The sequence below is a fragment of the Xenopus tropicalis genome, chromosome 5, assembly GCF_000004195.4.
Source record: "Xenopus tropicalis strain Nigerian chromosome 5, UCB_Xtro_10.0, whole genome shotgun sequence".
NCBI classification, from domain to species: Eukaryota; Metazoa; Chordata; class Amphibia; order Anura; family Pipidae; genus Xenopus; species Xenopus tropicalis.
The window spans coordinates 137,882,991-137,899,208 of record NC_030681.2 but is presented as its reverse complement, the minus strand read 5'-3'; the positions used below and the strand labels follow the sequence as shown (position 1 = coordinate 137,899,208).

Sequence of the window (16,218 nt, the reverse complement as noted above, 5' to 3'; positions counted from 1 at the left end):
GGACTGGGGCTGTGGGATAGCAGGTATAGTAGGGAGAGATGGTGCCTATAGTAGCAGTGGGATAATAGCCTCTGGGAAGGGACTGGGGCTGTGGGATAGCAGGTATAGTAGGGAGAGATGGTGCCTATAGTAGCAGTGGGATAATAGCCTCTGGGAAGGGACTGGGGCTGTGGGATAACAGGTATAGTAGGGAGAGATGGTGCCTATAGTAGCAGTAGGGGGATAATAGCCTCTGGGAAGGGACTGTGGCTGTGGGATAGCAGGTATAGTAGGGAGAGATGGTGCCTATAGTAGCAGTGGGATAATAGCCTCTGGGAAGGGACTGTGGCTGTGGGATAGCAGGTATAGTAGGGAGAGATGGTGCCTATAGTAGCAGTGGGATAATAGCCTCTGGGAAGGGACTGTGGCTGTGGGATAGCAGGTATAGTAGGGAGAGATGGTGCCTATAGTAGCAGTGGGATAATAGCCTCTGGGTATTTGTTGGATAAATGGCATAGTAGGGTGAGGGATGGACTGTGGTGATGGCTGCACTGAGATTCAAAATACACCCTGTGTTAGTATAAGCTCTTGTTATATAAATGTTCAGTGTTTGTATTCCTTACTCTTCAGGATATGGGCAAATATACTGTTTTTAACAGTATCCAATATATATTTTTATAAGGTAACTAAAGCATTGAATTTAATTGATTGTTGTCTTTTAACCTATCAATATGTGTCTGGATTCTGAGTCTAGACCCCCTATACAGAAATCTTCCTCAGACCCCTTGCCCCACCCCTAGTAGTACTGTATTTGTATTCTATTGTACTGTACTATATTTAGTGTGTAGTGCACATAAGGCCTAGCAGATAGAACAGAACATGCACAGGGCCTCTAATACATGGAGACACCTCAGGCAAATAACAAACACCCACATCACAGAGCAGAGGCACTTCATAAGGGCTTTTGTTTAATATCACCTATAGAGTATAACTGTAAGGCCAGGGATGGGGCAGGGTACACATATATGACAGGCAGTAATAGGCCTCTCAAAACAAATGTTTGTTACTGTTACACAACAGGATGAACATATTGTTCCGGAACCAGGAATTAAAACTTGGGGGGTTTCCCAGGAAATATCCATAGCACAATGACATTGGGACCCTTAACGATCTGTGGATTCTGGCAAATGCCAGAGGGGCTGCTGTAAGATGCCATAGACAGTCACTATTTATTGGGCTGCTGGGGGGCTGTTTGGGCCTCTGTAAATTCCAGGGCCTGATTTGAATCTCAGTCTGGACATGTTTGTGCAATTGAATATATGGGCCCTCCAGTTCTATTACAGATTACAAAAGAAAGGACCATAAACTGTTATCTCTCATTATCAGTATTAAGCTTATGCCACCAATGACAGCTTACATGTACATGTCAAGCAATGTGGCAGGAGCCTGTAATATGCAAAGGAATAGGTTAAATAGTAACCTACTAACTGTAACGTTAACCCTGCCGAAAAACCGTGTCAGACGCCACCATTATTAGTCAGGGAAACAAAAGGTGGCAACCCCAAACCATGGTTTCCCCCACAATTTAATACATGACAAATACGCTTATAAATCAGGCCGTGTGTGTATTCGTACCACTGAGTATAGTGTTTAAATGACAGCGCAAAATGCACACATGGCGAACACTATCAACACCTCTGCAATAGGAAAACCGCGCCACTCCCTAGCTGGGGCTGCTCAGGGTGTGGACAGAGGAAAGGCAAAGGAGGGGGTGAGCAGCAACTCCGGTTGCCACAGAAACAGTGATGTCATCTCACCCTGCATCTTATTGGAGGAAACCCCGTGGCCCAAGCCGCAGCCTGCTCTTCAACCTAACCCACCCTTTTTTCCTCCTCCCTACACCCCCGCCTAACACTCCCGCGCTATAGTGCTATTGGCTGGAATAGCTGAGGAAACGCGGAATTGACAGGCGGCCCTGCGGCTTCTGATTGGCCAGGTGGAATAGAGTAGCATCCCTTTTTGCCAACGCCTGATAGGCAGGTTCGGTTGCGCAGGACAGGGTTTCTTGTGCGCTGCGCCTGAAGCCGCCGCCTGGTATTTCTTGTCCTCAGTCTGCCGGCCGCGTTGGGTGAGGAGCGCAAGGTGAGTTCGGCTCGACATCTTGGAACCTTTGCTCTATTCGACATGGATGGACGCTGTGGGGCGGGAATGAGTGGTTTTGTGTCTGCTTTTTAGAATATTGTGTGTTTGCTGCTCGCCCGTCTCTATCCATACGGATTATTCCAATGATATATGGGTGATACCATTATCTAGGGGCAATATGGCAGTGATTCCCACTAGCAGTTATTGTACACTCTCTTTCCTCCATCCTTAGTATACATTTTCAGGGTAGACACAGCGGCAGTTACATTGCTGCATTTGCTAACTCATAGAGGATTATGGGAGTTGTAGTTCTGCAAGGGCTTTAGGGATGAATCTTGCCCTTCCTGTCTGCTGGAGGCAGGTACAGACTGAATCACTGCGGTGTAGCCTGCCTCAGTGGCTGATATTGTGCAGGTAATAGGCTCATCCAGTTTATTATAGGGATAGGAGCACTACGGGAGCTGGTGTGGGGGGAGGGTTGCTCATTGAAAGCTATGGGCATTATTAACCTTATAATTATGGGATGTGCATGGCTGGTGTATATATCCCCCATGCAATGCTCACTTTGCCCATGATACTCCCCTTTATATACCTGAGGGGCGAGCGTGCTTTCATTGAAACTATTTCCCTATGGAGACTCTATTTTTCTATGTATTTATCTCTCGGCTATTATTTCCACTAGGAAATTCAGTTTCCTCCAGTAGATACATTTGCAGCCTTGATACAATATTGCTGGGAAGCTTGTCGGTATGGGAGGGCTGGAGGCACTGATTAGATGATACTGCGTGCATATAAAGCGTGTAGCTGGGCAAATGCCGTGTCTGCTCCTTGACACTATGCGGTGTCTTCTTGACATTGGGATGTGACATTTCTCGTTGGTGCTTTAGGGCGATGTCGGATTCTGATGGCTGATTGCTTTTTGGTTGTACATGGAGGTGGGGGAGCCTTCTATCTGCTTCTAGTTATGGGCTCAAAGACCTTTTAGAAACCTCAGTCTTCTGGTGTGGTATTGGGTGCTGGCCTTTTCCTGCCAGTGATTGAAAAGAAGCTTAGATCTAGAAAGCCCCAGCCTAAAGTATATATTTCCTTTGAAAAAAGAAAAAAAAATCTAGTATGTTGCAGTGCTGGGAAGCCTGGTTCCCTTGAAGGGAGGGAGGAAAAGAGGGAGAGGCAGTCAGGGCGGGGAAAGCTAGGGAGCCTCCAGACAAAAGGAAGGGCATCCCGATCCATTCCTCCTCCTTTCTATGGTATAATGTTCAATGCAGGGCTCCTCCCTCTACACTGCTCTCTTTAACTGCTCTCTAGCTGTGAGCAGCAGTTCTCTCGGCTATATGGCGGGGCACGTTTTCCTGAATTTTAAAAGCATGTCTGTGATTGAAGCTTTGTAAAACTTGCCTGAGGGCCTTTTGTTTGAAGGAATACCCTGAAGCATTAAAGCTCCCTTTGGCACAATGTTGAGAATAAGGATTAGAGATATGCCAGTGTGGGTGCAGGTCAGTAGACACTGTTGATTAGATCTCCTGATGGAAGAGATATATTTAAGCTTTAACATAGTTACTTGTTTTTCAGGTTACAGCTGTCTGCGCATCAGATTCACCTAGAACGCCTCTTGTTGTTGGTTGGCAGACTTCAACTTTTCCCTCCTTTCCACCTATCTGATTTCCTCCCTCAGCACAGCCATGGACAGGAACGCGCAAATCCAGAAGGCCAAGCTAGCAGAGCAGGCTGAGCGTTACGATGACATGGCGGCTAGCATGAAAGCCGTAACAGAGTGCGGCACAGAGCTGTCCAGTGAAGAGAGAAATCTCCTTTCTGTTGCCTACAAGAATGTAGTGGGTGCAAGAAGATCTGCCTGGCGTGTCATCTCCAGCATTGAGCAGAAGTCAGACAGTGAAGAAACAAAGCTGAAGATTGCCAGAGAGTACAAAGAGAAAGTGGAGAGTGAGCTACAAAATATTTGCGAAACTGTTCTGGTGAGTTAGTTTAAGCAGCACTAGGGTCGTATCTGTCATGAAAGGCCAGCAGAGTAAGTTTAGAGTAGTGCTAACCAAACAGGCACATAAAGAGCCCTGCAATTAAATTAAGTTTCCATACCCATGACAGGTCCTACCATGACCTTGCAGATGTTTGCTAAACCATCTTACAGAGCCTATTTTTTTATTTTTTATTAATTTGATATATCACAGTACATGCTCCGGAAGAAAGGAATTAAATGTGCCTCTTATAAAGAATATGCTCATTTTATAGATAATCTGTCCACCTGTGTTTAGCTGGTTTAAATGGACCATAATAGGGGTCTCATTTCACAGCTAGTGTTTAAGAATGTGTGTTCTTCAGTGTATCTCTAGAGAAGCATTATTCCTAGATAATTTTTTTTCTAGATTTGCCCATGTTCAGACTGCTGTCACACATACAAATGGCACATTAGAAGAATATTTCATCTGACTGGTGCACAAGTTGGTTTTATACACATTTGAAATCTCAAACTCAAGCTTCTTATAGGCGTGGTTCACCTTTAAGGTAACGCTTAGTATGTTATAGAATGGACTGTTCTAAGCAACTTTTCAATTGGTCTTTTTTTTAATTATATGCCTTCTGACTTTCTCAACTTTTAGATGGGGGTCACTGAGCCCAGCAGCTAAAAAAAAATAAAAAAAACTTGCTCTGTGAGGCTACAGTATTCTCTTCTATTCTATCCTCCCCTATAAATGTCTTTCATTCAAACCACCTCCTGGTTGCTAAATTTGAACCGTAGCAAACAGATAACTGCTGAAATTCCAAACTGGAGACTTGCTGAACAAAAAGTGAAACGCAAATAATAAACAGTGAAGACCAACTGAAAATTCTCAGAATATTCCTCCACAAAGTTAACTCAAAGGTGAACCATCCCTTTAAACCAGTAAAATATGAGCTTGCCTCTTGGTTATTAAGACTGCAATACTCCCATGTCATACTTGTTTCATTCAAAACACTACTGTTAAACATTGTAGTTTCATTAGCAAGCCACTGCAAACTACTTGTTTGTGTTAAGAGATGAAGCCTTCTTCACGTGAGCAAGTATTATGGCAAATATATTTTTCCTTTTAACATAGTAGCACTTAGAAAGAGTTAATCTTTTGTTCTTTTTAAATAGACAAAGTGAGTTATTAGCTTGCGTGCAGACTATCTTTCACCAAAGATGAGTGCCCAACATTCCTGGCTGCTTATCTTTGCCAGGGCTCCTTCCTTAGCTGTAACATCAAGTACTTGAAATGGTTCTTACAATTATACATTGGCTGCTGTTCATTGTCTGCAGCTGCAAGCAGTGTGAAAAATCTCAACTGTAGGATTGGCTTGTAAGGTATACAGTGATAACAGAAGAATTTGATTCCCAGAGTCTTTGTTGAGCCTCCTTTTTTTACTATGTGGTAAGTATGTGCCAACTTTGCAGGCTATTTGTGCCCACTGTACCAGGCAGGTTTGTTTAGAGTAGTTGGTTGAAGGTAGGGCACCTCAGTTTTGAACGTGAGATTCTCAGTTGGGTTGAGAATAGGGCCTTGACTGGCCAATTTAGGGGACCCTCTCCTCAGTTACTCCAGTGTTTTGGGCTTGGGATAGGCATCACTTTATTAATGGTGAACTTCACCCAAGCTTTAGCTTTTCGGCAGAGTGAAATAGGTTGTTCTGTTATAGCAGCACACAGCCCCTGCCAATGAAAAGCAAGTACACAGCATGACGTTACTACCACCACATTGATTGCCACTATCTTACTGTAGGTGTTTGGCGTATTGGCATATTTTGTGCCACCCTTTGACACTCCCCAGTGTTATGCAGAGTTCCTGATGGTGCACCTTTTAAGCAGGTCATGCACAGGCCGATTAAAACTGGTGACTTGTTCCCTTCAGACAGTCTGCAGCACATTAGTCCATGTATGTGCACCTTCAGATGGCCTGAGCAACCAGGTGCCTTCTAGGCAGGTTTGAAAATCCTATCTGAATATTGCATTGGCACTTTGTATGCAGTCCTCTGCCAGTGATTCTCTGCTAGGAGCCCAACGATAGGATCAGCCTGACTTGACCTTACACATGAGTGGCCCAATATGCCAAAGATTTGCTTGTTTGGCGGCCTTGCCAAATTGGTGGTTCTCTTGATGTATGAACGCTTTATTCTCGGCTGCTGAACTCTGGTTACCTCAGGATGATGATTGGCCTGCCTTTGGCTTCTCATAAATCTGCTTCTTGTTTGTGCAGTGTGTTTTGAGGCAGTGCATGTGGTTTAAAGTAGCTCCTGCTTCCTTTTAATTGAACCAGCATTGTCCACCAGGGCATTTATACCATTTGTGTTGCGGTGCTGCAAACTAAATCCAATAGAGTAATTGTTTAGTGAAATTATGTAATTGGTCCAGGGTCTGTCTACTTATGCAAGACATTATTTCATCTTGAGCAGCCTGACAATTCTATGCCTATGTAAAGCTGTTTGGCTCTCATTTCTTTTTTTGAAGGGTGCCTCCTTGTGGCCCTCTGCCTCTCATTGGTAAAGCTAACTTTTGGCTCATTCCAGTTATTAATTGCTCACCCTGTAAAAAATATACTTATGTCTAAAGCTGGGTGCACACTGTAAAACCCATACATTGTTTGCTCCATATATGGTGCCCTCTGCTGTTCATTCTAAGTGGTGTGAAATCTAATACTTTGTACTGGAAGTCCTGTTGGCTGCTAGACATGTGCCTGGAGGTATGTTCAACAGGAAATGGCATAATCCTTCCTGCTTCCTGTTTGAGCCAGTGGCTAGGCCTGTTAGGAGACCGTCTGCATTTGTGCACCGTACTCATGAGCTGACTTATAAACTCTTGCACCAAAGTTGCTTAGCCATCAGCTGTGGGGGCCACCCAAGCAAATCTCCCCTTTATGACCGGAGTGTGTTTTTGAACTCTGCGCTGTTCTTTCATATGAATTTTGTGCAGGTAGGGATGTAGATGTGCCCAGCACTATCAATTGGAAGCGCTGCTTTCAAGTAACTGCTTTTCTCTTGCTTGAAAAATGACTGCTTTTTTTTGAACATTTTAATATTGCAGCCAATATAGTTAATGTCTTACACAGCCAGTGTATTTCAGCCATAATAAAGGGACTCATGATTGACTTCTGTAACTCCCTTTGACTTGAAAGGGAAATGCAATTTGATCCTCTGCATGCATGTGCTATCCAGCCATCAAAAAGTGATGCATTTGACTGGCTCTAGGGCCACAGCTCACATGGCATATTTCTCTCTGCATCTTTCAGCCATAGTAGAAGAATTCTGTGGCGGGAAGGAGTGGTGCTGATGTCATATACAATATATTTTAAAGGCTTTTAGTATCTAGGGAGAATATTCTACCACTGTACTTGTAATTACCCTTTCAGCAGTAAAGCTAAGATGCCACTAGTCTGACAGTTAGTGGTGCTAGTGGTCACAAGTATGTCTTAAAGGCATTGTGACACTTTCCAGGGGACTGTCACTTAAAGGAAAACTCTACCCTCAGAATGAATACTTAAGCAACAGTTTATATTATGTTAAGAGTCTTATTAAAGAATCTCACTAAACTGGAATATATACATCAGTAAATATTGCCTTTTTACATAATTTCCCTTGATCCACCATTCTGTAATGTGTGCTGCCTCAGAGATGACATGATAGGAAATGATGCAGCTCTAACAGGAAGTAGTGTGGAAACTAAAGGCAGAACTCATTCATTGGCTGATGGGGCCTAGCATGTATGTGTGCCTTGACTTGTTTGTGTGCACTGTGAATCCTATGATCCCAGGGGGCGGCCCTTAATTCTTAAAATGCCAATTTTCTATTTAGGATTACCCAATAGCACATACTACTGAAGTGTACTTTTATGAGTGGTTTATTTAGAAGAAGCAGGGTTTTACATATGAGCTTGTTTATGCAATATATGTTAATAGAGATCTACATTGTTCGTGGATGTTCAGCAATCGCTTCTTTCAAAGATGCCCTTTGTTACCAACATGTGATGAGCCCAAACGCAGCTTCAGGCAGACACAATAACCAGAGATTTCATTCTATTCCTCATACTATACTTCTCATGTATTTGTCTATTGGATAGATTATACAAGTATATAGCTTGTTTAATAGCCTGTACAGAGGCATGGATATTACTGTAGTAAGCAAATCATTTTAGGGTTTAAATGTACTTTTCTCTTATAGAACTGTGTATAGAATAAGGGATGGCCTATGTTAACTATGTACAATTGTATAGATAATGTAAATGTATAATGGCTATACTCTGTACAGGCTGTAGCCTGGCTTAGGGGTTCTTGTAGCTGCTTTACTTAATCCCTTTTGAAAATATGACCTGTATATTCATCTCAATATTTTAATTTACTTAACGTAAACGGGGAAGCTAATTGGCAAATAGTAAGTTAAAAATGATTTTTCTGCACAATAAGAAATGCAGTGACCAGTTAAACTAGATACAGAACTTACTGAAGCATGGCTCAGTTAGGGCCTCATTCTTATCAGTAAGTTATTTAATACTGCATATTTAACATTGCTGTTTTCATAAAGGATATTCTGAATCCTAAGCAGTTTATGGTGCTACGTAAAATAAAAGAAGCATTCCAGTTTGTGGCCACAGGAGGGCAGTGTTGTGTTTGAGCCTAAGGGTAAAGCGTAACTGCTTGCACTATGGGTACTATGGCACCCATAAGAAAAATAAATGGACGTCATTCTGGATAGTAACCTACTTCACTGATTCTAGGTGCCATGTGATAATCATTTTAAGGTCATGTGATGAAGTGTATGCACGTGCTGCTCCTAACAGCGCGTCTATTGAGTATCTTGGCTGAGGCTTTCTTCAATTGGAAGAGCATTAATAATCCACCCCCCCCAAATGATAAAGCCTGAGCTGTTACTGTTTGGCCACAGGATGCCGTCGCACTGGGCAATGTTGGTGTCATCCTACTATAAGTTCAAGTACAGATAGAAACATTACTTGAGATTATTAAGGCATCATGCTGTCCCCAGACCAGTGTGATCTACAGATCCAATGCTTTTCTGAGAACAGGTGTAGGATCCATTGGCTGGAAACCCCTTATTCATTAAACGCCGAATTACGAAAAGGTCTCCAATAGACCTAGGTTTAAACTTTTTCTCTAATAAAATAGTAGCTTGTACTTGATGGGAACTAAACTACATGAATCTGTTAGTGGCAAAAACAATCCTATTGGGTTTATTTAATGTTTACATTTTTTTTAGCGGACAAATGGTGATCCAAAATGACTGACTGATCCCGTATCCAAAATAAACTCTGTTCCTGAGCATTCTGGATAATCGAATACCTGTCTGTAACTTTAGGGTGCTATGTTATTGATTTCTGAGTGGTTGCCAAATTGTCCTAAAGCTGTAAAGCTGGCCATGTACAGAATGATAAAGCTGCTGACTTGCTCTCCAGACCTATGATACTTTATAAGTCATGTGGGGTCCAGTAGCCTGAGCTTAGTGCTTGTTAGGCAGTTGTTACTTGCTTTGGGCATTTGTCACTTACGTTTTTAATTGACTGCTGCATGCACAGCAACAATACTGTTAGAAAGTGATACATGGCCCTACCAATGGATAGATAAATAAGTTACTCAGGAAGTCAATGACATGAGGGAATTAATTTTTGGTGATTTAGTTGGAGGTGCCTCCTGAGCTAAAAAGTTATGCACCGATGTCCCTCAGTCACCCACCTTGTGTGCGAAAAATACAATTCTGACCATTCTTATAATTGCTAATACGGGTATGAGACTCCTTATCCAGATAATGAATAATTCTAGTCATGTGTGCTTGATTCTAACCTATCTGAATGAATCCCTATTGTATTGGGTATGTTTAATTTTAAGCAGACTTAAACTATGAAATTCTTGATTACTGAAAGTTCCCTTAACCAGAAAATCTCAGATCCCAAACATTCTGGACAATAGTTCCCATACTTCAGTACTTTAAAGACAATAAAACTGGGCCTTCCGTAGGCCACTTTATCGTAAAATGGGGTACAAGGAGTTTGCTTAAAAAATCAAGCAAATATTTTAATTTCTTAAATTTTCAAGTTAATAAATGATCAATGCGACGTCCCCCCCTTAGAATGTTCACGGCACTGTGCAAAAGCACTTGTGTTCAGACTTTATTCGATTTGGCCCCGCCCACTTCCCCAAGTGTATCATTTGGGTTTGTTTCACATATCTGTTACCTTTCAGCACTATTTTCAGGAGGATAATAAATACATGTTAAAAACATTAGCCAAACGTAAGCTGATTTTTATGTTACACAAAGAGGTACACTCTTTAAATCTTCCAAAAATGTCCTGCCTAAAAGTATTCAGCCAAATGCCTTAGAAAGTTTGCGTATTTCTACAGTTTGGGAAATCTTGATCTTTGACGAGTTTTTTTTTTATTTTTTTTTTATTCTAGAACCTGCTTGACAAGCACTTAATAAGCTCTTCAACTGCAACAGAAAGCCAGGTCTTTTACCTTAAAATGAAGGGTGATTACTATCGGTACCTAGCAGAGGTGGCAACTGGAGATAACCGAACTAGTAAGTATTGATGATTTTTTTTTTTTTTTTTTTTTTCCCCCCCCTTCCCCCAGTCTAGCCATGTTAAACTTGGAGGAGATTTTTTTAACTCCAGATTTGATTGTGGGCTATCACACCAGAAGCAATCACTGGTGAGCTTTAATTAAAGGGGTGGTTCACTTTTTTAAGTTAACTTTTAGTGTTATAGAATAGCCAATTCTAATTAACTTTTCAATTGGTCTTCATTATTTATAGTTTTTGAATTATTTGCCTTTTTCTAACTCTTTGCTGCTTTCAAATGGGGGTCACTGACCCCGGCAGCTAAAAACTATTGCTCTGTGAGGCTACAGTTTTTTTATTTATACTTTTTACAACGATTTTTTCTATTCAGGTCTTCTATTCATATACCAGTCTCTCATTCAAACCACTCCCTGGTTGCTAAGGTAATTTGGACCCTAGCAACCAGATAGCTGCTAAAACTAAACTAGAGGTGTTGAACAATGTTAAATAACTAAGTACAAATAAAAAAAATGAAGACCAATAGCAAATTGTCTCAAAATATTACTCTACATCATAGGTAAACTGTTTCCACTGTTCTAAATACCTGCATGTGATGAACTAGAAAAGCCGCTGCAACTACATAAACACACTTGGTCATTCTATTTGTATGTACTTAAAGGTTTTTATCTTCATCCGCAGAAACAATACAAGATTCACAAGCTGCCTATCAAGAGGCATTTGACATCAGCAAAAAGGACATGCAGCCAACACATCCCATTCGCTTGGGTTTAGCCTTGAATTTCTCCGTGTTTTATTATGAAATTCTCAATAGTCCAGAAAAGGCCTGTACACTCGCTAAAAACGTAAGTGCAAAATGAGGCTCTTGTTTGTGTGAAATGCTATCTTTCTAGTTTGAGCAACTTTAATGTACAGTAATATTGAGGATGCAAAATTATGTATATTTGTAATGGGTTTTATATCATTTGACTGGAATTAATAGGTGTATGGGGGTTCAACTATTTTAGAGGGGCCGATTAATTGCTGCTAATTTAAATTCTTGATACTCTACATTACTGGGTAAAGGTCTTACAGAGAGGTAACCACTGTATGATGTGTTTAGAACACTAAGATGTTAACATGTTCTGGGTGGTTTCTTCCTGCCTCCATGTAATAAGTTTAGCTAAAATAGTATCTGTGAGGCTGTTTATATTCTCTGCACTAATAGCTGTGACTCCTGAAACAATGTAGTAGAATAGTCTGATTAAAAGACCTGGCAGGGCCTCGAGTTCTGCTACAAAAGTCAGAACCATAAACAAATACTGCTTTCAATTGTAATTAATTTACAAATATCTTTAATTACACTTTACTATATTTGAATATATTTTAAAATGATTAGAATTGTGGCGGTAACTTACATATTTCACAGCTACGATGTACAAAAATTCTTGTGAAAATTGATTTGTCTGGGTATGCTTTGTACAGGCGTTTGATGAAGCCATCGCAGAACTCGATACCCTAAATGAAGAGTCTTACAAAGACAGCACCCTTATCATGCAGCTGCTTAGAGACAACCTAACAGTGAGTATAAATATACCCATATTCATTTTGCTTCAGGTATTTATTTTTTGTGGCTAAATAATGCCTTTAGTGTGTACACTGGGGGACTTTTCCTGTACAGCTTGCTCCAGTTGGAAGGAGGATATGTCTCTCTGCCCCTATCTCTGTCCTACCACTGAACAAACACGTTTTTAGGGCAGAACAATAGTTAACCTCTACCCAGGATGTCCTTCACTGTCGCAGCTAGAATAGTGCTACCCAGGAAACATTGCACTCTTAAACTGGAACATCTTTTGGGGTTTTAACACACCTATTGATTCTTGTCCTGACACTTGTGTTCAGTGTAAGAGTAAAGATTAGCTGGTTATCCCAACAAGGATAGCCATACCCTGAGTTATTTAAGTATGAAATCAGGTATGCTTTGGAAAATGTAATATACCGGGGGAATATTGGTAGAAAACACATACATTAGTTGCAATAGAATTAAAGAGTGATTTCCAGAACACTGACCATGTTGGTTTATATCTATCTATATCAATCACTCACTTTAGAGGTGCCACATTCATACCTTGAATATATAAACTTTGTTTTTCATCTGTCAGACTGTAGTTCCACCATTACCTTCCTCAATGTTGTCAAGTGATCTATACAGCATGTGCCTCTAGCCCAATTCCCTAGAAGCAAAATTCTGCCTTAGTGACTAGGGAAACTGACCTGTGACTATTTATTAATATTTCTAGCTATTTTAGCTAGAGTAGGAAAAACCTGGCAATAAATGATGCTAAAATATGAGTCAAATATTAGCCTTGAGCCCAGTAGACCCATATTTATTGCTCTGTAAAGCTATACTTTTATTACTACTTGGTTTACTTCCTATTCCATTCCTCAACTATTAATATTCTAGTCTCTCATTCAAACCACTGCCTAGTTGCTAGGGTAAATAAGTAAACTTATATATTCAAAAATACCAACTGGAGAGCTGCTAAATAACTGAAAAACCACAAAAGAGGACCAATTGCAAATTCTCAAAATATCAATGTCTACATCATACCAATAGTTAATTTAAAGGTGAACTACCACTTAAATTTCAGCACTGCTTTACTGCTGGGATGTCTGACCCTGCATAAAGTGGTGTATTAAAGCTCCAAACAACATGCAATGTTACCTGCGGGTGAAGTATTGTGAATATTTAGGATACTTATGGGCTCCATAGTGCAGTCTCTAATTACAAGTGTAAATATTTGTCTCCTGGAAAAACTTAATGGCTACATAGACTTACTATACCTTAATGGCCTGTCATCTGATGGGTTCTGCTGAAATATCCCCTTATACTACATTATTGGTCTATGTATATGGAATGAAAGGATGAATTCTGCTTTACCTGTTGTAAATCCACTGAAAAACCTTCTCGATATGTTTGCTGTTATAGTTATGGACATCGGATACCGCATGCGATGACAACGATGCTGTAGAGCAAGGAGAAAACAACTAAAGTGAGCAACTGGCACATCTTTATTCCCGAACCCTTTTTACACGTCTCCATTCCTACGCTCCACGTGGATTTCTTAGAGCAAAAGAAGCCCATCCATGTGTAATGGAAATCAAGTTTATAGTCTTTTCACACTGCAGCTTTGGGGAAATTCCATTCCTTTTTTTTTTTTTTTTTTCCCCCCCTCCCTTTTAATGTGTCCATCCTTCTGGTGTGTGGTTACTGCTGTAGAGAAGTATTAACAGTTTAACCTCGTTTAAAAACAACAAAAAAACAAATGAGAATTAAACATAAGTAACTTGGAACACTTATGTTGAGGACTGAAAGCCTGTGTGGTATTTAAATAAAAAATTGGAACTATGCTTTTCAGAAAAAATCCTTTTTTATATATATATGGTAAAATAAAGCGTGAGGGAAATGTAGTTAACTGTTCAATCCAAATATGTCTGTCATATATATTTTTTTTTATTTTCTTGTAGCTTTTAAAGACCATTTTGCCCTGTGGGGGGGGGGGGGGAGAACAAACACAAAATGACGGTGGTAAATTGCCAGTGGTTACCTTCCAATTTTAAGAACTACAAATGTCAGACGTCTGGTGTACTACCAGATGGATAGGACCCTTTATTATAAATTGGGCTGCCTTTTTTTTTTTTTTTTTGTTGAACCAGTTTTGCAGTTGGCAAGTGTTAAACGTCATCATCCATCAGCGGCTCCTGACTGTTTGTGGATAACTTGACTATTTTTTCCAATGTTTGCTGCTTCAGTTGACAACATTTGCCTCCTTCAGTAAATCAATAAATTGTCATTACACTCCTTGCCTTGTGTCCTAGTGTTCAGTAACGTGTTTCTTACAGCGCTCTGGAAAGCAACTTGGAGCAATATAACATAAAGTTGCCTGTTTTAACGGGACAGTGACCTCTAGAACACATTTAATGGCTGGTTTTATATTTAGAGGCACAGGCCAATGGATTCACATAAGTCAAACTAACTTGACAGATTTATCTTCAACAAGGTTTTGAATCTGTCCCTAGCTAAAGGTATATGGGCAAGTGTATTTTATAGGTGGTAAGTTGTAAAGAAACCTTAACTTTATATAAGCTTTGCCAGAACAGTATCTATCCCATTTTAAAGGAGGATAGATAAAACGAAGTAAGCTTTATCAGAAAGGTCTATGTAAATACAGCCATAAGCACTCACAGAAATGCAGCACTGAGTCCTCTATCAAAAGAAACACATGACTGCTTGTCTTTTGCGTACACATGTTCTTTGGTATCAGAATTCCTCTCAGAAGAATCCTTCATTCTCTAAGCCTCAATCTGTGCAGCTTTCTCCTCTGGTTCCCCCTCCCATAAGAATGCGTAATCTAAACTACCAGGAGCTAGAGCTGCAGCACAGAAGCTACTGAGACTGAATTAAAATGGCTGCTGCTATCTTAAACTGGGAGCTTCTAAGGCTGTTTACTCAGGTATGGTAAAGATTTCTGCAGAATAGTGTTCTAGGTGGCACTAATGTGGCAAATCTATTGGCAGTAAAATTCCAAAATGATTTTCCTTCTCTTTTTGTATGGCACTCAATAAACTAGTAGAAAATGTTAAGTAAGCAACATTGTCCAAACAGGGTAGTTGAAGGGGGCAAAGTGCTGTTTTGGTTTTTAATGAATCCAATAATGGGATCCAAAGATTGGCACCCTATATGGAACTAAAAATCTCAATAGGTACATTTGTGGTTTTATAAACATTACCTGATTTATGGGTACCATGAACAAAGCTGTTGGTAGTGATAGCTGCAGGTCAAGAGGGCTTATTCCTGTTTAACCACATAGCATTTATTCTGTGTAAACAGTGTCTTAACCACAGTGGGAACTGCATTTTTCTACCACCTACCTATGTTGCCTGAAGTAAATGTGAAAACCAGAGTGAATTGTCGTCCCCCCTCCCCCCCGGAAGTCCAGGATCAAAATATTTAGTTAAAACTCTGAACTACAGCTCCATTGGGAGAAGCTCTGCGGGTCACTTAATGTAGGTCTGTCCCCCTGCACTGGAGCAGGAAGGACAAGGTGCAAGTGTCTGTACTTACTACACCCATAAAATGTCATGCCCATTAAACCGAAATACAAATCACTGTTAAAATTTCTCTCTTTGGGAGATCTGTGACTAAAGACAATTGCCATACTTAAAGGAACAGTAACACCAAAAAATGAAAGTGTATAAAAGTAACTAATACGTAATGTGCTGCTGCCCTGCACTGGTAAAAGTTGTGTGTTTACTTCAGAAAGTCTACTATAATTTATATAAATAAGCTGCTGTGTAGCCATGGGGGCAGCCATTCAAAGGAGAAAAGGCACAGGCACATAGCAGATAACAGATAAAACACTATTGTATTCTACAGAGCTTATCAGTTATCTGCTATGTAACCTGTGCCTTTTTTCCAGCTTGAATGGCTGCCCCCGTGGCTACACAGCAGCTTATTATATAAATTATAGTAGTGTTAATGTAGCAAACACACCAGTTTTACCAGTG

General features: G+C 40.5%; 1 protein-coding gene across 1 annotated transcript; it reads left to right on the top strand.

Annotated features, from left to right (window-relative positions):
• The first annotated feature begins 2,107 nt into the window (after positions 1-2,107).
• On the top strand, positions 2,108-14,512 carry ywhaq (tyrosine 3-monooxygenase/tryptophan 5-monooxygenase activation protein theta). Its single transcript, NM_001030399.1, is given in 6 exon segments — positions 2,108-2,121; positions 3,691-4,094; positions 10,551-10,674; positions 11,353-11,516; positions 12,136-12,231; positions 13,640-14,512. Coding segments are annotated over 5 exon segments (741 nt in total). The 5' UTR covers positions 2,108-2,121; positions 3,691-3,800; the 3' UTR covers positions 13,703-14,512.
• Positions 14,513-16,218: the final 1,706 nt, after the last annotated feature.